We start from the raw sequence: 26,643 nt of genomic DNA on the forward strand, positions 1-26,643 counted from the left end.
ATCCATCCTAACAGGGGGTGTTTGGGGTCTATTTCGTGGAATATTTCGTAAATTACGTCGGAATAATAAGGAATATCCTTATCCAGCCGACAAAACATCCACTCAGCCCTTCTCATAGTATCTTCAGAAACCCTGGGAATAGAGTCACCGGTAATTTCAGACAAAAGGTAGGGAATACCTTTGTAATATTTTCCCAGCTTTAATTTTTTCAATGTCTTCCTTAAGCTTTGTGGTGTTGGTTCTTTTAAGTCAAGCGCTTCCATTACTTCGTTGTCAAGGTACACGGGGCGATAACCTTGAATGTGACTCATCCAATCCCTAAAGTATTTTATTCTCTTATAAGGTGTTTTCTTACGACCTCCATTGGCGTAATATTGCTCTCTGGTAGCATTTGGTACGGCATTAAGGATATTTTTACCACACTCGTAACACTGTGCTGACGTATCCTCTTCTATTCGCATTTTTTTACCACAACAAATATACTTATTTGGTTTAGTGGGTTTAAACTTGGGTTTCACGCACTTTACACAAAAGTCATAAGCAAACTCTTTACATTCGTGCATTGTATATAGAACAAATATTTTAACTTAGTACTGCGGGGCACCGATAAAACCCGTAGAGAGCTTTTCAAATCGAATTACGCAGGCAATACACATAGGGACCTTACGGGTAATACCCGCGGCCGACCAATGGTTTTTGGCGGGGGTAATACCCGGCTCATACGGTACCCCCTCCGCGGGTCCCCCTAACATATTAATAATAATAATAACAACTTTATTTAATGAGGGTGGCACTAAATAGTGTACTACACTAATAAACTTGTGGCCCTCAACTGCTGCTGCTGCTGCTGCTTCGGAAGTAAACACAGAACTCTGTTTGAAAGCAGTTTTGAAGTATGACTTTCATTGATTATATTTCACTTCCGGAAAACTACGCAAGCGCCAAAAATGGATTGTGCCAGAGCCCTCGTTCTTCGCCGCGCAGGCCAGAAGAAACGCACGGTACGAGATTGTCTGCTGAGATCGTCTGCTGATGGAATATTGTATATGTCTATATAAGGCAATGTACAGATGACACGCCCAAGCTAGTTACTGGTTTTGGCGATCAGTCCAAGAATATCCACGCTTTGGATAGTCATTCCAAGTTCTTTGGATTTTTATTGGGATATTTAAACTTAGCTTCCCTGCTAGCAGAGCCTATTTTCCTTTTGTTTTGGTTGAGAGAGATAAATAGACTCTGCCGATGTAGGACGTTATTTTTGTCGCGCATGTGTGGCGTAACTTAGCAACGCTGTCATGATTTTGACAGCCACTCTCGTCAAACAATGTTTGGCGCCACGGTGTCTTACATTTGCTCATGCGCACTACATGTAATCGGTTAAAAACCGGTTTTAAAACTGGTTTTGTTCGTCCACAATCGTGGACGGCGGTATATCAAAGGAAACGCTTTACATCGGCAGAGTCTCCTTCCTTCACGCCTGAAAGCAGGGAAAAACTTAGCAGACAGTCAACAATAAGTAAGTTAACTAATAGTCGTCTCTTCAATTATTCATTTGGGGTTCTTAGTTTTTTTCTGAGTTTTTTTGTGGTTAGTCCGTCGATAGACGGCTAACCATTATGCTATCGCGTAGCGTGAACCACTTCTCTTCCCCTGGTAGGGCGAACCATTTTTCGTATTTTATGCAGTAAATTTTTATTTTACTGAATCTATCAGTTCATTTAGCTGTTAGAGCTTTCATTATACATCTCTAAGCAGTGTAATAACAGTTTTCATGGCCGATCTTACAGTCAAACTACCTCAAGCGTGAACACGTAGAGGTCGTTAACGACTTTATTTTTGGATTCTTGATTTCATTATTCGATTCGAACATTCATTATTGAAAACGAATCTTCAAAGCCTGGCATATAAAAAAGCCAAGCACATATGCAACTGAAATGCAAAAACAACTTTTTGTGCAAGGAATATGCAGTATTGATGACTTACCTTCTGTTTGCGCTATAAACAAGAGCCTACAGGCCAAGTTACAGTCAAACAAGCTCACGCGTTGACCCCTAGAGTCGATTAATGATTTGAATTTTCGAATTTTGATTTCATTATTCAGTTGAAATTTACAACGTCAACAAGCCTATATCGCTTCGAAAGCGATGATGTTTCGGCCCGTTATCTATTTATTGTGTGGCATTGCTGAATAAAGAATTTTGGTCTTGCTGTGGTAATGGGGTCTCCTGTATTTTGAAAATAATAGACAAGAGCGATCTCGTGGTACGCTTTCACGCTGCAAAGTCTTACGCAAATTTCGATGTAAACATTTGCTATAAAATTCTCTTGGACGAAACACAGTGGTTCTTGCTTTGAAACATCGGGAAAACAGGGCAACGTACATACATATAACGTTTCGCCGAACGAATGAGAGATCCGACAATAGATATAAACAATGATTGAGTATATATCGCAGAGAGCAGAGTACAAAAGACAAAATATTTTGGCACATGAGCATTACAGTACGCGCCATGTTGAATGTAGGATACTGTTTAAACCTTGATTCTGCTCTTTGACATTTATGGTAAATGTATTTAGCTCTTATATCGTAGCTTGAAGAAAATGCGAAAGTCTCAATTTGAACGAAAACATACAAAGCTTGTCTTTGACCAGTGCGCCGTCACCAATCTACTCAATATTTATATCTTTTGGTGCTTCAAAAATTTACATCTCTTGGTGCTTCAAAAATATTACCGAATCCAAGAAATTATACTTTACATCAGAGCATTAATAAATGAAAACTGATGATTTCAGACTTCTATTTTTAAAGTTGTAAAGTATGCACTGTTTGTTTATAAGACCTAGTTTAAATAATAGCTGCGTGATACCAAAAACATGTCCTCAGATGTGCACGAAGCTACAACATATCGGAAGCTTGCTTCACAAAATATATATGTATCAACTGTTAGTTACACAGATAAACTCACCAGTTTTCTCAACTTATGCTCACAGGCAGCTGAGACTGGCAAATTGCCTTAATTTGCCGCACAATCACAAAAGCTTTTGGATAACTTTTCAATAGCTTACCTACTTGGCGACTTGAACCTAGATACTGACTTAGGAATAAAATACGCATTGTTGTAGGGTTAATCAATAATATATTTTTTTCCAAAAAATGGCGTCATGCAAAAGGGCATAATATAGTCTACACAACTACCTCAGAGAAGATTCACCGCAACTCTCCGAAATACTCTGCATTGTGAAATGTTTTACATTTTCCCATTGCTTATGATGGAAAGGGCATATGATTGGATTAGGTCCAAACCTCTGACAGCTAAATGACATGCACGGAGACTATTATGGGCCGGCAAACCGAATGTAGTGACTGTTTCGGCCTGAGGGCCGAAACAAAAACGAAGATATGAAAATTCCAATCAACTTTAAATTCAATATACGACATTTTGATTGATTAATCAGTGTTAACACAGCCGGAAGACCAAGAAAACATGGCGGCCAGAAATAGTCTTGGCCATGTTTATGTGCCGGGAAAGCCTTTACCTGATATTATTCGCCAGGAAATTGTTCATCTCAGCAATAGCGGATTGTCCAATAAAGCAATTTCGCGACAACTGAAAATTTCTAGTTGGGGAGGCAAGAAAATACTTCAACATTATCGACGACATGGAACTGTGTCTCCATTTTGCTCAAGGCTGGAGCGTTCCCTACAAAATTATTGACGATATCCTCCAAGTAATTGAGGCATGGAAATTACAAAACCTAGTGTGTATGCTTATGAAATAAGAGAGCGACTTCTGCTCGAAGGTATCTGTAATTTAGATGATTTACCTTCTTCATCACGAGTCGAATAATGAACTGAATTTTCATTTGAATATTGCAATATTGCATTATTCCGGTTCGTACGTATAAAAAGAATAATTGACTAATGATTTCATTAATCGAATCTAGGGGTCAACGCTTGAGCTTGTTTGACTGTAATGGAATTTTCAAATTATCATTATTTTTTGAATATTGAAGATTCTTTTTCAATAATGAATGTTCTAATCGAATAATGAAATCAAGAATCCAAAAATAAAGTCATTAATGACCTCTACGTGTTCACGATTGACGTGGTTTGACTGTAAAACAGAGAAATTGCAATGACCAAATGACCAATTTGTGTCGTGCTTCTGTGGGCCACTTCCCCTCCCCTGGTAGGGCGAATTATTTTTCGCATTTTATGCAGTAAGTTTTTAATTTACTGAATTTATCAGTTCATTTAATTGTTAGAGCTTTCATTATACATCTCTAAACAGTGGAATAACAGTTTTCATGGCCGATCTTGACAGCGAGTTGCAAAAACAAAACGGCTGACCAATTTTTGACGTGCTGCTGTGGGCCACTAGACCTTCCCCCCTGGGCTTAATTGTTGGAATCGTGCCACAAATCATGCTTCCTGTCAACTATACAGACCTGATGTTCGGTCATGTTCAATGTGATAAACTTCTGATAAATTGGTGTATGCCATTTTCACTCGTGGATTACATCATATAAACCATAATAATTTCTTTTCCTCGTGGCTCGAGTTGCTACAACAAATTTTCTGCCGTCTTAATCAAGTCCGGGCCCAAGTAAGAGCGCACGACAGTGCTATCTCGACAAGATAGTCTCATACAAAACAAACTCATTACTCATATATTGAAAACTATTAATATATATATATATATATATATATATATATACACACTCGATTGCAGAAACGTTGTAGTATAATATACGTTAAATGTATACATCCTACAGATTATAAATCAATTGGTTTTGAGGGTTAAAAAAGTAAAATTGCAATATGCATCTCATTAGGTGTTTGTATAAATGTATAAAATTTATACAATGATATGCATCTCATTAGGTATTTGTATAAATGTATAAATTTTATACATTTATACAAATACCTAATGAGATGCATATTACAATTTTACTTTTTTAACCCTCAAAACCAATTGATTTATAATCTGTAGGATGTAAAACACGAGAATAAAATATTTTGACGTTCATTGAATGAAACAAATAATAAATAAAGTGAGTTTTCTGTTTTGCATATCATTAACTATACTGAATAAATTAGGTATTTGTATAAATGTATACTACAACCTTCCTGCAATCAAGTGTATATGTAATGTTTAATAAACGAGCAGGAGTGTTTTATCGGGTATAAAACACGAGGCGCAGCCGAGTGGTTTTAGACCCGATAAAACACGATCTGCGAGATTATTGAACGGCTTAGAAAACTTATGATGTTTGTTCTCATTGTGTACCGATTTTTTTACGAAATGAACCAAGTTTGATAGAGAAAATCCAAGTTAAAGTTTATGCAAATGAAGACGAATCTTTATCAGATATAAAATCACCTTCATGGTCATGATTTCTATTGTGTTTTCTTCATGAATTATTAATGAGTTTTCTAAATATATATACACATTTATATATACATTTATATATATATACACATTGTATACATCCTACAGATTATAAATCAATTGGTTTTGAGGGTTAAAAAAGTAAAATTGCAATATGCATCTCATTAGGTATTTGTATAAATGTATAAATGTATACTACAACGTTTCTGCAATCGAGTGTATATATATATATATATATATACCTATATATTGAAAACGATATTGAAAACTATATTGAGCCTCCTAATTGGAGGATAAATGAGGCCGTAATTTACGGGATATATCCAGCCCTTTGGGGAATTTATTAATATAAACAAACCAACAAAAAAAAAACAACAAATGCATTGTCGGTTGTGAATAGACCTTATTCGTGGTGTGACAATGTTTTCCCAATTCAGCGTGACAAACCTCAAGAGGATTCATTTTCTTTTGTTTTTACTCTTCGAAAAATTCATGAGTATCCCAAAGGATACGAAAGGAATAACGATGATTAATCCCGATGAGTTGCAAAACAATAACTCTTCATTCCCCCAGAGGTTTGTCACGTTGAATTGGGAAAACATTGTTACACCACGAATAAGGTCTATTAAATCAGACCCATTGTGGAATGTATCTTGAATCTCTGCCGATGAATTTTAAGATAATTCAGCCTTTTGCTCATGGGATTTTCAAATTCATTCATGATAGTTAAAAAACGCATTAAAAATTCATGAAGGAAACACAATAGAAATCATGACCATGAAGGAGGTTTTATATCTGATATAGATTCGTCTTCATTTGCATAAACTTTAACTTCGATTTTCTCTATCAAACTTGGTTCATTTCGTAAAGAATTCGGTACAGTATGAGAACATACATCAGGAGTTTTTTAAGCCGTTTAATAAACTCGCAGATCGTGTTTTATCGGGTCTAAAACCACTCGGCTACGCCTCGTGTTTTATACCCGATAAAACACTCCTGTTCGTTTATTAAACCATAGTTAAACTCAATTAACTATGATTAAACAGTACATAGGTTTTTGCTATATATACAGCAGATTTGAAACTGAACAACAAAGATCAAGGAAAGCAGTCGTTCAGCAATGTCATATACTATATATAAAAACGAGCAGCGGTGTTTATTCAAATGTAAAAGTTTTTAATAAAACTCATGGTTCGAATTTTTTATATGGCATTAAATCACTCATTAATAATTCATAAGCTTATGGTCTAATTGGAGCCACCATACACGTCACGTGCATGAACCTTTATACCCGATAAAGTCCTCTTCATGAGTCTGTCTTTTTGTCGAGGGTCGAGGGTACCACATCGAGGGTCGAGGGTACCAAGTCGAGGGTCCAGTTTTACGTCGAGGGTACCAAGTACCAAGTACAGGGTAGACCGAATTACAATGTCTAATATGGAGGAGAATTTCTAACTATTGAAAATATAATTGAAAACCATTCGCGGCAAAGTTGCATTTGAGCCTCAAAGGTCATTTCCGGTTTTGTATTTAGGCTCTGACAAACACGACCGATTTTGTAACGCCACGCGTGACACGTATTCAATACTATATATACTATTTCTTTGGAGCTCCGCTTTTAAGCAGTGCCTAAATCTACATTAAGTTTATATTTCCATTATCCTTGAAGAAAAAAAAAAGAATTAAAAATAAAAACCAAACGAATATTTTGTATAATTGGTAACTACGTGAAAAATATTTCAATTTCATTGTCAACGAACAAATCTAATTGGAAACTTAAGACTGAACTTAGGAAATTAGGTTTGAACTTGGGAGCGAATTTCCCAACTGAGTTCCGAAGTTCGCTCGCTAGCTTGTTAGCTAGAAATTATATAGCTTGAGATTAAATTAGCTTAACAACCAAAAATAACGGGACTTCGATTGAAGTTTGACTCAGACGACTGTATTCAAAGTGCATGAGTTGCGATTGTTAGATATTGTAGTAGTCTACTTGTTATTCTGTCATCGACCAGCTCCTTACCAAAAGGTTCTTCCTGAAAAAACCCTTCGCTATAAATGTATAAAATTTTTGCTATGCACGGTGGTCTTTCCCTCCTAACAGAAGATTGGTCCTTCCATGTTAATTTTAACCTCGATTATTACAAAATAAAGCATAAAAACATATATATTTTTATACTATAGTTTTATATAGTTTTTTTTTTGAATATACTCCTAGACTAATCAAATGAATAACTTAATAACAACAAATGAAGTAAACCGGTTAGCGGAGAAATGGTCGCCCACCAGCAATCAACACAATCGAAATTACTTCAATTGCGCCGCTTAAAGAATCCAAAACAAGGATTTGAAGTGGAAACTATAAAGATACCGTGGGCTGGAAGTTCTCTTCTTCAAAGCGGGTTCTAGAATGAGATCAGAACAGTTTGTTACTGAAACCTTCCCTTCCCCCCCCCCCCCCCCCCCCCCCCCCCCTCCCTCTGTTTCCTTCCGCCTAGCAGGTTATCGGATACTAAATTGTTTTCTCCGGGATTGAGGAAAAGCAGTTTTGCCAATTTTTTCCCTCTGGGTGACGCTAACAAATTTGCATGTTCGCTGTCAACTGCTGACTGCCTGGTTGCTATCTTTTTTATTTACTCGTTGTCCATACCAAAATATCAACAGGCTTTTATAACGTGGTAATTTCTATGTTATTTATAATGTACTAATGACATCCTGAATCCTTATTTTTAATGTAGATAAAAAATGTTTCATATCGTGTATGTTGTGTTATTGTTTACTAATTTTTTCCTCTGTCTTTTTTAAGTCAAGTATATAATATCAAAAATGATAAAGAGATATCCAAACTGTAACCTTGCGCACGGGAATACAATAGCGCACATTTCCGGTCAGTTTAATGCATGCTTTGCATCAAGAACTGTCAAATGACGGAGTAATCAGATGAGAAGTCTTTACAAAATATTCGTTTGGTTTTTTATTTTTAATTCTTTTTTTAGGATAATGGAAATATAAACTTAATGTAGATTTAGGCACTGCTTAAAAGCGGAGCTCCAAAGAAATAGTATATATAGTATTGAATACGTGTCACGCGTGGCGTTACAAAATCGGTCGTGTTTGTCAGAGCCTAAATACAAAACCGGAAATGACCTTTGAGGCTCAAATGCAACTTTGCCGCGAATGGTTTTCAATTATATTTTCAATAGTTAGAAATTCTCCTCCATATTAGACATTGTAATTCGGTCTACCCTGTACTTGGTACTTGGTACCCTCGACGTAAAACTGGACCCTCGACTTGGTACCCTCGACCCTCGATGTGGTACCCTCGACCCTCGACAAAAAGACAGACTCCCTCTTCATTAGTATTCAAGTGATTTTATATAAAGACACGTGATCTTTATGTAAAGACCACTCGAATACTATGAGGATGACTTCATCAAGGATGAAGTATGCATCCAAGCTTAGATGAAGACATAGAGCATCATCAAGATCATAGTCAACCCTAAAGATCTTTGACTAACGTGCCTGTCTTTGCCTTGGCACGCAATATCCAACGTGTGGGAGCTTCTATTGAATCTGGTTGCGCATGCCCGTGACGTCAAATCTCTATCGAAGTATAAAAATCCATGTTCGTGACGTGTATGGTGGCTCCAGTTGAACCAAAATCTTATAAATTGTTCATGAGTGTTTTAAGCAGTTCAAAAAACTCGTAGATCGTGTTTTATCAGGTATAAAAGCACTCGGCTACGCCTCATGCTTTCATACCTGATAAAACACTCCTACTCGATTTTTAAACACTACTTAAAAACCTTCAACACTAATAAAACCAAAAATTTTAAATAAAATAATCGAAGATGTACAAAAATTGAAAGTTATGAAAACTGCCTTAGGCCCTTCTGATCATCATGCGCATAATTTCTCGTATATATGTACTGAGGATTTACGTTTCACTTTTGACAAATTTTCAAAGTTCATGGTAAATACCCTTTCTTGATTTTATATACAAGTTCATTTCATTGGTCCGTTCTGATTACTTCTTTGGACAAACCACATGCGCTTCTTGAGCGCCTTTAATTTAGTTAAGTTGTAGTTGTACTTTCCATGTAAAAGACGAAAGTAATCGTGAGATTACTACCGACTTCCACATGGTTAGTGGAAAAAATATCGGCATTGTCTCGATTGAATTCTGAATTATCAATTTCACAGTTACTTCGATTTTACATAATTGATTTTTTCTCATTTGATATCTATGAGTGCTGAATGAAACTAAATGGTAAAGCTAATTCCAGGAATCGCGTCAAATACACACGAGAAATTATTTGTCTTCGATTACTTGTTTTGCGTGAGCTTACAAAGTGCATGTGCAAAAGTCGCTAGCTCTAATTCTAGCAGTGTAACCAAGTATATTCTCACACCTCGAAATGTCAATTGTAAGGATTTGTAAGTTTAACTAGACTATAGTCAGTAGAGGAGAAGAAGTTTTGGCACTGCTTTACTGAAAATTCAAGTTCAAATGACACTGATATAAATAGGTACTTTCATTTCATTTATTTTATATTTCGTGAAGTGATTCTGCTCACTTCTTTGCTTGTTTGAACATGGTCTCTCGGCTCAAAGCACGCTGACCCGCCACATTTAACAGTTATTCCACGAACTTCGCGCGCGGGCTCTTTCCGTTTTATTGTTTTGATCACTATAAACGAAACGGAAAGAGCTCGCGCACACAAGTTGATGACGCACGGGAGCAGAGTAAGGCGAAATGTAAACTGCATCCGGGATGCCCAACCGGGAATTTACATGGCGCGTGTGTTTTTTGGTGTTTTTTTTTAAAGAAACTTAAGCAATTCGGTCGGTGGCCATTTTGAATTTTCTTTGATAGCCTAGTAGAAGGGTAGCCAATCAGAGCGCGCGATTGCTCATATCCAGTGGTTGCCTGTATAATAATTACTGATCTTATCAAAATCCATTGTTTTCAGTCTGCATTATCCCAACGAATGCATAGAGGAAAATCAGACATATTTAGTTCATTCATTATTGGCTTTGTTTCTATGATAAACAAGCTAGAAAGAAAACAATTGGATTTTGATAAGAACAATAATTATACTAAATAATCACTTCGGCACGCAGCATTCGTAGGTATAATGCAGGCAGCTTCGGGCTACGCCCTCAGCTGCCTGCATTATACCTACGAATGCTGCGTGCCTCAGTAATTATCTATTAAATAATACTTAAGTAGTAGGGTAGGGATGGCACGTTCCGTATTTTTGGGGTGGATTTACTAATTTTGGGGTGGATTCGAGTATTACGTGTTTTTAATAACTAAATCGGATGGGCTGCCTGTGGAAATAAGAATTGGCCATGGGCTTCCTGTGTTTTTTAATAACTAAATCGGATATGAGCTTCCTTAGATTTTCAGCTGATTTTTGCATAATTAGGAAGAAATTAGCAGGTCTTATTGTTTATCGTTTATTAATTGCATTGTGTTGGATACAAAAGTCATCAAATTTTCATTACTCCTTTGAATTCATTGACGGTAGCGTGATCTCTTCGAGAGCCTAACTGGAATAACGTAGCCATTGCGTTTCTCAAAAGTAAATTTTATTAGGTCTTGCTTGCTTGCTTGCTTGGTTGAGTTTTGCAGTTAAAAAATTCAAAATCCCCGCGATCTATAAATTGGATTGGTAAACAAAAGACTTGTCCAAACTTGTCAAACAATAAACTCATGGCGTCAATTGGTCGTCATGGCAACTTCACAATACCTACCCGTCATTTTATGGTAATAAGTAATAATAAAAATGATTAAATCCACCGCATATGATACACGTAATACGTGACGTATTAGAACATAATTAAATCCACCGCATAAAATACTCGAATCCACCCCAAAATTAGTAAATCCATCCCAAAAATACGGATCGTGCCATCCCTACCCTATTACTTACTTATTAATTTTTAGGACTTTTGCTCAAGCTAGAGCAAACTCATCTAATTCCAAACTCTTTACATTTGCAAGGTCTTGCAAAGTCCAAAACTATAAAATGATAAGAAAATACATCGAGTGCATTCGTAGTGATGTCACGAGCAAATCGTTCTCTGATATGATTAGTTTATCGTTGCATTACATTACATTACGTTACATTACATTACATTGCGTTACGTTACGTTACATTGCATTGCGTTACGTTACATTACATTGCATTACACTGCACTGCATTGCATTGCGTTACGTTACATTACATTACATTACACTGCATTACACTGCATTGCATTGCATTTCAATAAATTTACAAAACAACGCAAATAAAGTGCACAGTAATAAGGGTCTGGAACAACCTTAAGTGGCCTATGTGGACTAGATATTCATATGTGTAGCAATGTTGCAAATGTTTTTAACCATTGCCTTTGTGGTAAAATTAAAACGTTATTACTCAAACCTGGAATAACGACCCACAAACGTCTGAAACGACTAAAAATCAACCATTGAAGTAGTATCGTTTCATTTTCGTAAATGACCCGAACTGATCCTATGATTCTTATCTTATTTTTTAGTTATTTTAATTTAGGCCTTGTTATTGATTTTGGGGTGTGTTTTTACAGATAAATCTAAAATCAACGAATCAACAATTAACTGATATGGCAATGGCTAGCGGGAGTGGCTTCCAATTGTATCATTGCGAGAAATGTGGAAACGATCAGCGGGTGTCTATTGAGGATGTCATTGACCAGTATAACGAATGGGAGCTGGATTTGAGACTCCAAGATATTAACGATGCTTGTCCATTGGCTTATGGTGGTTTCTTTGTTGCAAGTGTGAAAATCGATATTGAATGCGAAACATGCGATGAAGAGAATATCGGTATCGTCGTAAAAGTTAGTGCATCACCAGATTGGGATGAATCAAGGGAGGATTGCGATCCACGAATTGATGGCTTTCAAAATACTGAAATTCTTGAAGTTTTGCCTAGTGACGCTAGTGTTGATAAATCATTAATGAGCTGCCTTACGTTTGCTGAGGATGATGATTGTTTGCCAGAAATTAAATTGTCTGAAGAGCCAACGGATCGGTATTTTGTCACGTTACACATCATTGCCAGGACAAAAATGCTCAGAGGCTTTTGTCATTTGGGCCTACAAATTTTAAATTCCAATAGTGGAATTTCTAGAATCTTCCGTCCCTTGTACCGCGCCGAGGAAAACCTCTGTTGTTGGGATCAACCTTTAGTGCTAGACAAGGAGTATATCTTTAATGTACTGGGAACCCCTGGTAAATCATTTACGCCTTTGCCACACAGCATTGAAGATTTGCTCGTTGACCATCGTTCAATAAGAGTGCAGAATGCATATCAACCAGATGTTTTTACAGCACTACAGAACATGGCAAAATCTACCGTGGAAGACATTTTTGGACCTGATAAAATAAAGCAAAAAAAGTACGTCGATGAGGGTTCAAACTGCCCTTCAGTGGGAGTTCTGAGCTGCATGGGTAGAGATCTTGAGTTGATAAGAGACCGCTCCGGTAAAAGGCGTGTAAAGATCTCTGGAGGATATAAACCCCCATTCACTGCTATCGATGCTGAAAAGAAACCCGAGGACCTACCAGACGAGCTACCAGACGACCCTACTTTGGTCGTGCTTGGTTTAACACGGCCATTTGCAGGAAAAGGAAAAGACCATTTTGACCCAAAAAGATGTTACATTATAGTTTTGAGGATTTTGCAAAATCCCTGAGCTGGTTGAAAGGCTAAATCCCGTGGAATATGAGCACAGAGAGCCCAAAGCAATTGGTGATTTTTAAACAAATTTCATAGCCACTTTAAAAGTATAATTGAAAACTTCTTGAGGTTTTTGAACATCTATAAAAAGCTGAGCGTATCATTTATTAACTAATAGACATATCCCGAATTCGCTTGACTGACCACGAAACAATGGTTTCAAGTCGAGGTTGAACTTGATGAACAAAATAATCAAGCCCAGTCTCGACTCCAAACCATTGTTTCGTGGTCAGTAAAGCGAAATCGGGATAAGTCTATTACATTTGCTGTAAAGATATATTCACATGAGAACCGACCTTGGGTTCCTTGTGGGATTGGTATATAGTTTATAGTTTGTAGGATTTTGCAAAATCCCTTGGCTAATGGCCTAAATGGCTGAAACCCATGGAATAAGCGCCATGGAGATCCCAAGGTATCTTATATCGAGCAACTGGAGCTTTCTTAACAAATTTCATAGCCACTTTACAAAGTATCATTGAAAAAGTCTTGAATTTTTGCTAAACATGTATGAAAAAGCGTATCATTTATTAACTACATACATTTGCTGTAATGATATATTCACATGAGAATTGAGCTTGGGTTTCCTGTGGGATTATTGGGCTAATTTTGTAATGCACTAGTCAACTGAAAACCCGACCCCACCTCCAGGTCGACCCCAGGACAAGGCGGGGAATTAATATTGGTGTAGTGTTAAATTTAGCACTTCCCCACGGTACCGGGGGTAAAGATTTGCCTTGTTCAAATTATGGAAGTTGTCGCGTTAAATTTCCCGCATACCCGTGCATTCACGCCGTTAAATGCGCGTTAAATCCCCGGTCTCGCCGCCTTAATTCCCCACTGTGTCCTGGGGGGTTTTCGATTGACTAGTACATAATGTATGTACTACATGGTTGAATGACATATATTGTAGTCTATATATAACTTCATCTACTTTCTCGATAGCATAAATCTAACTTCGCACTTTTAAAACATATATTTTATAGATCAGAAAACAATTAATACATGTGTTTAGTTTAATTGAAATTTATTGAAATGTGTTTAGTTTATTTAAAATTTATTGAAAATGTGAAAAATTTCCGTTTACAGTAAGTAATACTTGAGTAAATAAAGGAAACTGATGGCAGAGATTAACGTAGAATAAACGTGTAAAAAGCAACCAATAAACACACAGGAAGTAAAAACTTAGAGAACGATCGACAGCTACTATTATTGGTGTTAAACGCTGACCTAATGTTTTCCAACACCCTTGACATGTTTAATGGTTGTCCTTTGATCTCTTGTATACCTGTCAACCATTGGCTTTTCTTGGTATCGTAATATCGGTCGAGTACATTCAGAGACCAAGGAACATTTTTCTTCTTCAGCTCACTGGCAAAATACCGACCAAAGTTGATCACTTCAGCTTCGGTTAAACTCCCTTGCCCATTGTCTTGTGGCATCCATGCTCCAAGGTACGTCAGGACACCAGTGTTGGTGGTGAAGTCCATTGCTGGTTTGATGGCTTTGGCGACGTTTTCTTTGCCAACGGGTTCACCATCTCCACTCCAGTATTTTGGCCTGCCAACTCTCTTGTTAGGTCCTGAGGCGTATAAATGCCACTCGGCCATCATGTTTGAATCCTTCTCGTAAATAGTTTGTTTGATCTTGTCAAGATCTTTGGCTGTCTTTCCTGGTGATCCAAGAATCAAGATACGCTTCGCGTTGTTTCCACCCGTGGCACGAATAGCTGCTACAACATCGGATGTCCATTGGTTGTATTTGTCAGCCCTCATGCGAAGACTTTCACCACAATTTTCCTTTGTACCACATTCATCTATTCCCAGCTCGGTAAACAAATTAAAACTGAGTCTGTAGTCCTTATGTTTCAGCTTTTTGGCCACCTTTGTCCACCATGTTACGTAGTTCTGTCGATCTTCTTCACTTGCATACGCCTCAGCGTGATGGTGGATCCAGGAGATGATCGGAGCCACGCCAACCTCGAGACATTTATCGACTACTCTCGACAAATCTTTCAGAAACGAAGTGAAGTTAGAAGCGTCGTATGGGGCGGCGTACAGGTCTGCCCGGCATCGAAGCCTGAGGTTTCGAAATCCTTTATCATAGATGTCTTGGATGTTCTGGTCATTGTACTTGGACAACGGTGATTCTGTCTTGAACCAGTTGGTAGAAAATCCCTGTCCAACGAGGCCTTGGTAGACTGATGGACTAATCGGCTGTGATATACCGGTAGTCGAGTCAACACCACACACGCCAGTGATCATGAGGAAGAACACAATCAGCATTTTGTATCTTACCGAAGAAATGTCGCACGCCTTGAGCTGAAAACAGCCAACACAGGAAACCCAGATACTTAAATAACAATATATCACGGGTAAAGATGGATTTTTTAAATGTGTATTTCGAGTTGAACAGATATCAATGGACGCCAGTACGATTGCTAGCTTTTAAAGTGTATATGACACGAAAACATTTCATCGTTTAAAATGTATAGTTTGTTAGTCGTAATAAATATATCGTAATAAAATGTGTTTCAAAAGCTTATTTCTTGAGATATGTGAGAAAATTAAGCCCAATTTGTGGACGTCATTTTGTTGACACGTACTCTAGATTCAGTAGTAATGCACAAAATATAAATTGTAAATCGTATAAAATAACAACAAAAGGCACATTTTATTCAACTTCATTTGATAGCTTACGTAGTACTCTCCAAATGTTGGGAAACTGAAAAGTGTACAACCTGAAATTAAGATTCTACATTCAAACATATTTCGTGTATTTGCAACTAAATCTGGAGACTTGTAAACAAAATGACGTCACAACTTGTGCTAAATTTTCTTGAATTTCTAGAGAAATACGTTTTTGAAACAAATTTAACCGTGATATTCTTATTAATGCCAATAAAATACACATTTTTAACATTAAATTTTTTTCGTGTCATATGCACTTTAAGTTGTGACGTATCTCTTAACAAGGCTGACCTCTTAAATGAACCCTGAATTAAATTAGAATGTTCTCAATGATTTGACATTCACGAACTTTGGACCACAAATTCTGTCATGAAGAAAAAGATACTTTAATTGTTTTTTATTGCGGGCGACAAGAGGAGCACGCAAGCATAATCTTGACGAGAGCACGCCAAGGGGCCTGGGTCCGCGGAATACGAGAGACTAGACAGCTTTTCAGAGTTTTCGACTTCCAACTGGAATGTCAAGAATCCGAGGAATGCAGACTTACAAGATTAGGCCAGTGCTCAAACAGGTTTTCACGCGTACGTGAGGGAATTCGATCCGCAGGGATAACCTTCCTTAGCAGGCCAACCAAATCACTAAATACTCACTTGCATCTGCCTCTCCACATATCAATAGCTACTCACGCCTCTCAAATAAATTAAGAATATCTTCCACCAATGTTCTACGCCCGCACTTCCTAACCTGAGGTTATCCCTAGTGTATATATGTATATATATATATATATTAGAGCGTGCAGTTTTCGTATGAGTGCAGTTTACGCGGCTCCAATATAAGCGCGCCCACAGGAATCCCAAAACACTCACCCTTACTTTGTTTGAAAGGAAAAGTGGGACCGCTTGCAGACCTTACAGACTAGGTAAGCGCGTCGTGATTGGATCAATTATTGGAAGATAAGGGGACGCCATTTTAATGGCTTAAAAAATGTTACGGCATGTCGTACTGTGTACGTTGTTAGTGCCGTACGTAAGTCAGTACCGTACGTTCACCACTCATACGAAAACAAACCTCTCTCTATGTAACATATCCGTACGGCACAGACATGTTGCAACCACAATCTTAATGATAACGTCATTTACTGTCACCTAGACATGTACAAATAGCTTTACCAAAGAATTTAGTGCCAAGTCTTTGTCTGGTACCTGTAATACGGTGTTCAATGCTAGTCACAACACGGCCTAGTTTCTGGCAAGTGACCATAAGATCACCGGTTAAATTTTGTTACGGTTAACTGAACCGAACTTCTTTTTAAAAATTAACTTATGTATTAAATTTTATTATTATTATTATTATTTTTTTTTTTTTCTTTTAATCATTCGTTAATTATAAACTTCTTTACTAGGTCTTTCCATTTTTCCTAAAATATTTCCTTTACAAGAACAAAAACCACGTACACCGCTCGGTTATACCACATCGCCGGCAGCCCAAACAAGGTTCCTGTGTGTGATTTATAAGGGAATGCATGGGAGTTATGATGAAGATATAACAATGAAATGTTTCACTTAACAATTTCCTTCAAAACTTCAAAAAATGTTGAGTGAAACATTTTATCGTTATGACTCAGTCATCATACCTCTCATACATTCCCCTATAAACCATACAAGTAGTGAACCCCCCCCCATATACCGTAGTAGCTAGGGGAGGGGTGGTCTAAATTCCTGACTACCCCTTAAGAATGTAGGGGGAGGGGTGGTCTAAATTCCTGAATACCCTTGGAGAATGTGAGGGGAGGGGTGGTCATGAAGATGAGCGAAATATTTTAGGGGATTAATGAAATGGAATGTAGAACAGGGGTCAAAGTATAACGAATTCCAATCACCAAGGCGGGAATTTGAAATATGAAATATGAATACATATTTTTATGGAGAGAAAAGTTTAAAAACCCGATCAAAATCAGCAGAATCACTTGCTCATCACCTTCGTCGGAAAAACCCCACTTGCACTCAGCTATAATCCAGCCAGAGTACGGATAGACTAGTTAACATGTCATCTGGAAAAGTAATACAAATAGGAGACCGTGGATACGTTATTTTTGTGAAGGATGTTAGAAGGGAGAAAAAAATATGTATCCGCAAACAGAAAAAAGATTTATCGAGCGGGAAGACGGTTCTAACTAGCTCAGGAGTGTCTTTGACTTTAGACGAATGGACATCACTCAAATCGGCAATTGAAACAGTGGATACGGAGTTAGTGAACAATGAGGCAACTACTGCATCCAGTCAGTCCGAAACCACCGATCTTCATCAGGAGCCAACGTTTCCTGGATCCATTCAAACCCTTCCGGATGATGGCAGTGCGCAAAATTGCGAGGCACAACTAGGAAAAGATTATTTACCAAGAATTTTCACCACTTCTGAACTGGACACTATTTTTAATGCGCTCGGTCCGGAAATGGAACTGACAACAAGGGAACAGCAAAGTGGATTAGCTACTGGACAGCAGCAAGTACCCAGTTGGGGATCTCGAATGTACTATTATCCGCCGTCATAGAAAAAAAAATTATACCAAAGACATATTGTTATTGTTTTGGATTTGCTGTAGCATTTATTGAAAAGTGAAATAAAATATTTTGTTTCTTACAAATGAAGTTGGTGTCATAATTAATGCACATATTTGATATGATTTCGAGCTCTAACATTGCAGTGTTGACAGGCACCATCAGTTTTACTTGTCAAATAGCTACATTTCTATTCACTGGCAATGAGGTCAACTAGATTTAGGCTTTCAGGCCAGGTACAGGAGCAATTCCAGAAATTACCACGACAATACGGGCATGTCGTAAAATATGCAGGGCAAATAAAGCAGTTTGGTATTTCCACTGTGTGAGAGCAGTCAGAGTACTTTTTTCCACAGCGATCGTGCACCAAAGGAACTTCGACGATATGGCCACAACTTAGAGTGCGAAATCCTTTGGACGTATTCATTGATTATGTAAGGTGCTTTAACAGATACGTGTTCGGTTAGCTTCTGACTAAAACCAGAATCAGGATACTTTTCCTCCTCTCTGTCCAAAATACAGTAACAATGACCTTAATGGGAATCGAACCCATAACCTTCTGATCTGGAGTCAGACGTGATAACCATTACACCACAAGGTCCTCTGTGATTTTGTATAGTCAAGATACTCCTGTAAGCACGCCGAACAAAGTACTTTTATTGTTCATGGGATTATGAGATTGGTTATTGAATATTATTGCTTAGTTACTGTCTAACATACATATGTTCTACCTAGAATTTTCAATCGAAAGATGAAATGCAGCTCTAAGCAACAGTCAAAACTAAACCGATCTCTGTTACATCCAGCTTATTGTAGATAAGATTGAGCCGGTGAAAGTGACGACACCTTCTTGTACTCCATAGAATACCAAGCTAATCTCGTACACATTACACAAACCATGGCTTTCTTTGGCTTTCTTTTATTTTTATTTTTGTCATGACTGTGATGTGTCATGCGTATTTACTATTGAATTCAACTGAACAAACAACCAGCCTTATTGACACAAATTATTAGTTTGTTCTCTCGTCCTAATTCATCGTTAACCATCCTTTTGATTTCCCATGACTTCGCTTCTTTTTTTCTTTGGTTTTTGTTTTGAAAAAGGTTGCACCCTGTTTTACTTTAGTGTCTGCAAGTCTCTGCACCCTGTATTTTCTTGGTTGCGAAAACTCATACTCTCTGCCTTGTACATGCGTCAAGTTTTTGTCATTGTTATCATCAGTTTTGGCACTAATTGGATTCAAAACGAATTTTACTTTCGGTTGCAGTTTAGCCTCTTGTAGATACTTTCTCCGATGATCGCTATCCAGCAAATGAACATCCGACAGATGGTTCGCTAATCTCACGAGATATTTTGCACCACATCCTGCGATCGGGCAGTCTCGACAAACTCGTTTAACCATGTTTACAGTTCAGGAAGAGTTAAATAAAATGACTTTATTTTTCCTAATTTTGGTTTATATATGGCCTTCAGCCAGGCCAAAAAGGCCATACCCAGGCCAAAAAGGCCATACCCAGGCCAAAAAGGCCATACCCAGGCCAAAAAGGCCATACCCAGGCCAAAAAGGCCAAAACCAGGCCAATCTCGCAGAAAAGGACAAAAAGGCCATGGGCAACAGTGACGTTATTTTCTAAGAATTGACTGATTGACACCTGACTCCAGATCAGAAGGTTGTTGCTTCAAATTATCCAAAACAGGAAAGACAAAAAAAAAAGCTTCGAGGTACACTGCGAGTAGAGATTCTTTTCATGAGTCCTTAGGAGTATTTAATATGAAGGAGCAGCCTGAGAGCATAAGGAGCAGCAGGGAGCATATGAGGAGCAGTTAAGGAGCAGGTTGAGAGTAGTTCATGGAGGACATAAATTGCGGCAAACTTTGAAAGGAAAATCATTTTGTATTAGATCCCTTAGAAGACACGTTACCCAAGCAGTGTTATTATTGTGGCAAGACATTCTCCACAGGGTTCAATCTAAAACGTCACTTGGACAATCATATTTGCAAAATGAACGATATAGAGGAAAATGAATCAACATATGATGAAGAGACGTCAAGCGAAGAAGGTGAAGAAGACAGTGAAGTAGACACGAGTGAATCAGAGTCATATGATGGTCCTGATGATGACGATGATGAGCCTGAAGAAGACTGCTGGTCAGTGTTGATAAAAGAAACCATGGACCGACACGAGATTGAATTAGAAACTCTGGAAAACCAGTACATGGAAAAAGGCGAAACGAAAGCATCGGCTGAAGTGCTTGCATACAATAAAATGATCCCTGCATTTCAAAACGAGCTGAGAAAAGTACTGTTGGAAAAATTGGTATGGATCCGCGCGTTAAGAAGGGATCCTTATTATTGTAAAATAATGAGAACCCGACGAGATTTACTGGACACTTGTGATTACGACTGGATGGAAGCAACCCAGGTTGCTATTGATCAACGTAAATTTCTCTTGAACAATTTATTCACTACACAACATCTACAAATACAAACGGACGAATCAGAAGACATGGAATAAGAATCTGTAACAAGAAATATTTTTAGGTTATTACGGATAAGACCCTAGTTGACAGGTAAAACTGATGGTGCCTGTCAACACTGCAATGTTAGAGCTCGAAATCATATCAAATATGTGCATTAATTATGACACCAACTTCATTTGTAAGAAACAAAATATTTTATTTCACTTTTCAATAAATGCTACAGCAAATCCAAAACAATAACAATATGTCTTTGGTATAATTTTTTTTTCTATGACGGCGGATAATAGTACATTCGAGATCCCCAACTGGGTACTTGCTGCTGTCCAGTAGCTAATCCACTTTGCTGTTCCCTTGTTGTCAGTTCCATTTCCGGACCGAGCGCATTAAAAATAGTGTCCAGTTCAGAAGTGGTGAAAATTCTTGGTAAATAATCTTTTCCTAGTTGTGCCTCGCAATTTTGCGCACTGCCATCATCCGGAAGGGTTTGAATGGATCCAGGAAACGTTGGCTCCTGATGAAGATCGGTGGTTTCGGACTGACTGGATGCAGTAGTTGCCTCATTGTTCACTAACTCCGTATCCACTGTTTCAATTGCCGATTTGAGTGATGTCCATTCGTCTAAAGTCAAAGACACTCCTGAGCTAGTTAGAACCGTCTTCCCGCTCGATAAATCTTTTTTCTGTTTGCGGATACATATTTTTTTCTCCCTTCTAACATCCTTCACAAAAATAACGTATCCACGGTCTCCTATTTGTATTACTTTTCCAGATGACATGTTAACTAGTCTATCCGTACTCTGGCTGGATTATAGCTGAGTGCAAGTGGGGTTTTTCCGACGAAGGTGATGAGCAAGTGATTCTGCTGATTTTGATCGGGTTTTTAAACTTTTCTCTCCATAAAAATATGTATTCATATTTCATATTTCAAATTCCCGCCTTGGTGATTGGAATTCGTTATACTTTGACCCCTGTTCTACATTCCATTTCATTAATCCCCTAAAATATTTCGCTCATCTTCATGACCACCCCTCCCCTCACATTCTCCAAGGGTATTGAGGAATTTAGACCACCCCTCCCCCTACATTCTTAAGGGGTAGTCAGGAATTTAGACCACCCCTCCCCTAGCTACTACGGTATATGGGGGGGGGTTCACTACTCATACACAGGAACCTTGTTTGGGCTGCCTGTGACTACATAAAAGAAAGATCACATAGCCTGCATTGACCTTGTATCGTATCTTAACGACGTGAGCATTGATTTACAGTGCGACTACCCCAACCAAAGCCACCTCGACAAATTTTCTACAAATTATCCAATAGTGTTTGAGTATTTAGACAATAGATTAGCGGCAAATTTTGAATTTAGATATTCTTCCGTTGTTCCGGTTGGTAAAGCTAAATGATGAAGAAGAGCTTGTAATATATTTTCTTGGCAAATTAGTGATTTGTGTCACCAAAGATATAGAAAAATAGTAATTTACGACTTCAAATACGACAGGAAAGCAAATTAGAAACCGTATAAAACGCAGTCTTTATGATTACAGATTGTTTCTTCCAGACAAAGATATAATCTGCCTGACACTATTAGATCTTGTCACCATTTTGCTATGCGACAGCATGTTTATATTCCACAACGAAAGTGCCGGCAGTTTTCCCAGCCGTGTAAACCCATGGATATTTGTCCGATTTGTATCAATTCTATTGTTCAGATTCCTACTTTTGATTGGCATAATTTGTAGAAAATTTGTCGAGGTGGCTTTGGTTGGAGTAGTCGCACTGTAAAACGTGCCCTGCCGATCTTTCTTCAAAATTCAAACTAGAAATGTACTGAACCGAGATGAATAGGGTGGAATTTATTCCCATAGTAACGATTGCCTCGAATAGGAATGCAATGAAAATCTGAGCAAATAAGTTTCAATTTTTAAAGACCATCAATGAAAAGATTCATTAAACGATCTGTAAAAAAAATCAAACAGCTCGTTTGATGAGATAGCCGCCTATCATGCGATCAACAACCAAGTCTTGCGTAACAATATATGTTAATATATTTTCAGGCTATATAAGCACTGCATCCTGAGACCAAATCATTAAGAGTTGTCCTTCAAACGAAACTCTTTATCTCGCGTTTTTGAAGATGGTTCCAATTACTTTCTTCCTGATGCTAGGTGCCTTCTCAACGACCAGTGCGTCAGATCCTATTAGTCCATCAGTCTACCAAGGCCTCGTTGGACAGGGATTTTCTACCAACTGGTTCAAGACAGAATCACCGTTGTCCAAGTACAATGACCAGAACATCCAAGACATCTATGATAAAGGATTTCGAAACCTCAGGCTTCGATGCCGGGCAGACCTGTACGCCGCCCCATACGACGCTTCTAACTTCACTTCGTTTCTGAAAGATTTGTCGAGAGTAGTCGATAAATGTCTCGAGGTTGGCGTGGCTCCGATCATCTCCTGGATCCACCATCACGCTGAGGCGTATGCAAGTGAAGAAGATCGACAGAACTACGTAACATGGTGGACAAAGGTGGCCAAAAAGCTGAAACATAAGGACTACAGACTCAGTTTTAATTTGTTTACCGAGCTGGGAATAGATGAATGTGGTACAAAGGAAAATTGTGGTGAAAGTCTTCGCATGAGGGCTGACAAATACAACCAATGGACATCCGATGTTGTAGCAGCTATTCGTGCCACGGGTGGAAACAACGCGAAGCGTATCTTGATTCTTGGATCACCAGGAAAGACAGCCAAAGATCTTGACAAGATCAAACAAACTATTTACGAGAAGGATTCAAACATGATGGCCGAGTGGCATTTATACGCCTCAGGACCTAACAAGAGAGTTGGCAGGCCAAAATACTGGAGTGGAGATGGTGAACCCGTTGGCAAAGAAAACGTCGCCAAAGCCATCAAACCAGCAATGGACTTCACCACCAACACTGGTGTCCTGACGTACCTTGGAGCATGGATGCCACAAGACAATGACGGTGGCAGTTTGACCGAAGCTGAAGTGATCAACTTTGGCCGGTATTTTGCCAGCGAGCTGAAAAAGAAAAACATCCCTTGGTCTCTAAACGTACTCGACCGGTATTACGACACCAAGAATAGTCGATGGTTGACAGGCATACAGCATATCAAACGACAGCCACTCGACATGTCACGGGTGCTGAAAAAAATCATAAAAGTGATGTAACAGCCTGGAAAAATTGCACACGATTGAAGATTAAGTGATTTAGTAAAATTAGTTTTGAAAAACTGACCAACATCATGTCATCAGTAGTGTCATAACTGGGTGTATTGGTTTGGTATAGCGGTAGGGAAGTGTAGATGCGTGTTAACCTGAGTATTAGGTCTGCGGGGTGCCTGGGGAGGGGGTTGAGGGGCCTTGTGTGGACAAAACAAAAAACAAGATAACAAAGATATTTGGAAAACAATAGAGGGCATTTGAATAATAATGCCAGTCTACAAAAGGTATAAAAATATACGGATTTTCTGCCTGTGGGTTGATTTTGAATTCACTATGGAAATTAAATTCGAATGTAAAAGGGGAAATTCTGCAAGTGAAAATAAAAAGTAACCTCAATAAAAGAGGTGGCTGCAATGTACTTGGTCGTGTCTTAATATTTGTCCGGGAAAAATAATAGTAATAGTTATTGAAAAAAATATAGAAAAAAAGTAATAGTTTGTCCGTGAGATATTTCCAAAATATAAAAGTTTGTGAATATAGTTTGAGATTGTTACTAAAGGTAGCAAAATATAACATTAAACTTGTTTTGGTACAGAGCTGTCTCACAGCCCAGGCTAATGACATACACGTTCAAAATCAACAATAGAGAGTTTTAGATTTACGTTCACGGCAAACGTGAAACGTCAGTTGACCAGTAAACAATTCTTTTAAATTACTGAAAAAGAATCGCAAAAACAGTCCAAGTAGTAGAAAACCAAAAGAGTATTTGCGCTTGGTGAGAAGGTTTGTAAAAGGTAAAGTAAAATACAGGAAAACTATGAAAACGTGGTCACGTTTGCCGTTTGCGGGGAGGAAAAAAAAAGTCATTTAAAACTCTCTAATGCCCATGTATATCATCTGGAAGTTAAGAGTTTAGGAGAAGCTCCCAAACGCAAGTCATTTATTTAAAATATGGCATTTAAGTAAAATGTAGCCAACTTATAAGCGGTATGGTTTTGCATTAGCAAAACTTTCCATTAGTGGACAAGCGAAAAAAATAAACAAACAAGGAATACAAATATTTCTTTAGACATTTTAAAAATTATCATCTCTTTGAAACTTATTCAGCTGTGTTGAGCTGTGTTTATTTTCGTATTTCCATCCAGCACTTAGTCTCTGACGAAACCCCCAACCGAGACCGAAAACTTCAGTGCATCTAATTGCCTACTATCAATTCAATCGAGTAGAGTTGACTGGCGGGCAAACAAGCGGTTGACTGAGGGGCAAAGAGCGGATGTTAGGTCAAAATTTAGATACTTTATTGGTATCTTGAATTCGAATTCAAATAGATCCCTTGCACAAAACCCCTACCTCAGGGTCAAAAAATTCAGTAACATAATAAAGATTTCAATCCGCTCAAATTTTTTTTTTAGATTTCAGATTTGAATTATAGTTGTATTGTTTACCCCATATTCATGAGTGCGCGACCAATATATCTTAGTGCACGTATAGAAACAACGCTGACTCAACACAAGTAATAATGTTTGCTGAGGGCAGAGACATCATGCAACACTTCAAAGATTCTCTCTAGCTCCAAATGGTGGTGTCGTAGGAATCGACATTAGGGTTGACAGCGGACGTTTTACCAAACTACGCAACATTACCCCACTACCCACGGTTGTAAAACGAGCTATAAAACGATTGGAAGATACTTTTTAATATTGTTTGATCCAGAAAAAGATTCAGATATTATTGCATTTAGTTAAGGTTACAGGTGTAATGCTTTAGAAAAATAAAGAACACTATTCAGAAGTTTTGACATAAAGTAATGTGTTAGGTCTGTAAGTGTGGGGGAAATTCGTAAAAAGAGATGGTTTGCCTTCGTTACAAAGACCGTCATAATATAGCCAATTGCTATTGTACTTGAAGATACAGGTGTAATGTTCGTATTTGCCGCTTCTTAGGGTTACTGCCTGCAGTTCGTATCTGAAATAAAAAAGACAAATAAAAGGATTAATGGATTACTAATCTTGCCTCTATTCATGTTCCCATACTCAAACAAGACGCCCGATAGGCGTTCACTGGGTTGCCTGTATCATACACAGAGGCCTAGTACAGCTGAAGAAGTTCGAAGACGATCTTCTCCCTTAAGGAGGTCTCTACATAATTGCAGGTTCTGCCTTTTTTAGGCAATAAAATAAACAGTTTTGCATTATGCATGTCACACTACTTGTGAATTTGATCTTGCGCCATAACGCAACAAGATCAAATATCCCAATGTTCTCAGTCAGAATCACCAATTGATTTTCTTATTGTTTTACCATCCTTTGTTATTATATTATTTACTGTTTATTTTCCTTGTCAGAAAAGGCAGAAGTTGCGCAATAGTACCCATAAGTCTTCAACGCACCACCCACTAGTCCTTTGCGGGCATATGATGATCCAAATGCAGTATTATTCTTGTCAGTAAGCTTTGCAAACTTTGCGGATCGATATTGCTTCTATGACTGATAACGTTTGATCGAACTTATACAGGCTTATAAGCAACCGACTAGGAATGAATAAAATTTCACTTAAACGGATTACCTCAATTGT

At 38.0% G+C, this 26,643-nt stretch overlaps 2 protein-coding genes and 1 non-coding gene across 3 annotated transcripts; 1 reads left to right on the forward strand and 2 right to left on the reverse strand.

Annotated features, from left to right (window-relative positions):
• Positions 1-20: 20 nt before the first annotated feature.
• On the forward strand, positions 21-14,284 carry LOC116287300 (uncharacterized). The gene is made up of 2 exons (XM_031693967.2): positions 21-167; positions 11,985-14,284. The coding sequence occupies exon 2, from the start codon at positions 12,021-12,023 to the stop codon at positions 13,113-13,115; it is 1,095 nt and encodes a 364-aa protein (XP_031549827.2). The 5' UTR covers positions 21-167; positions 11,985-12,020; the 3' UTR covers positions 13,116-14,284.
• On the reverse strand, positions 14,244-15,506 carry LOC116287299 (uncharacterized). The gene has a single exon (XM_031693966.2). The coding sequence runs from the start codon at positions 15,439-15,441 to the stop codon at positions 14,287-14,289; it is 1,155 nt and encodes a 384-aa protein (XP_031549826.1). The 5' UTR covers positions 15,442-15,506; the 3' UTR covers positions 14,244-14,286.
• A 3,425-nt stretch (positions 15,507-18,931) lies between these two features.
• On the reverse strand, positions 18,932-19,004 carry Trnaw-cca (transfer RNA tryptophan (anticodon CCA)). Its single transcript has one exon. It is a non-coding gene; the product is annotated as a tRNA-Trp (tRNA).
• Between the last annotated feature and the right edge of the window lie 7,639 nt (positions 19,005-26,643).

Source organism: Actinia tenebrosa, unplaced genomic scaffold, assembly GCF_029948245.1.
Source record: "Actinia tenebrosa isolate PJP-AT-01 unplaced genomic scaffold, QUT_ActTen_1.0 PGA_scaffold1__47_contigs__length_23844297, whole genome shotgun sequence".
In the NCBI taxonomy this organism is placed as follows: domain Eukaryota; kingdom Metazoa; phylum Cnidaria; class Anthozoa; order Actiniaria; family Actiniidae; genus Actinia; species Actinia tenebrosa.

Coding starts and splice junctions, on each gene's coding strand:
- LOC116287300 (XM_031693967.2), top strand. CDS start 12,021: ATGGCAATGGCTAGCGGGAGTGGCTTCCAATTGTATCATTGCGAGAAA.
- LOC116287299 (XM_031693966.2), bottom strand. CDS start 15,441: ATGCTGATTGTGTTCTTCCTCATGATCACTGGCGTGTGTGGTGTTGAC.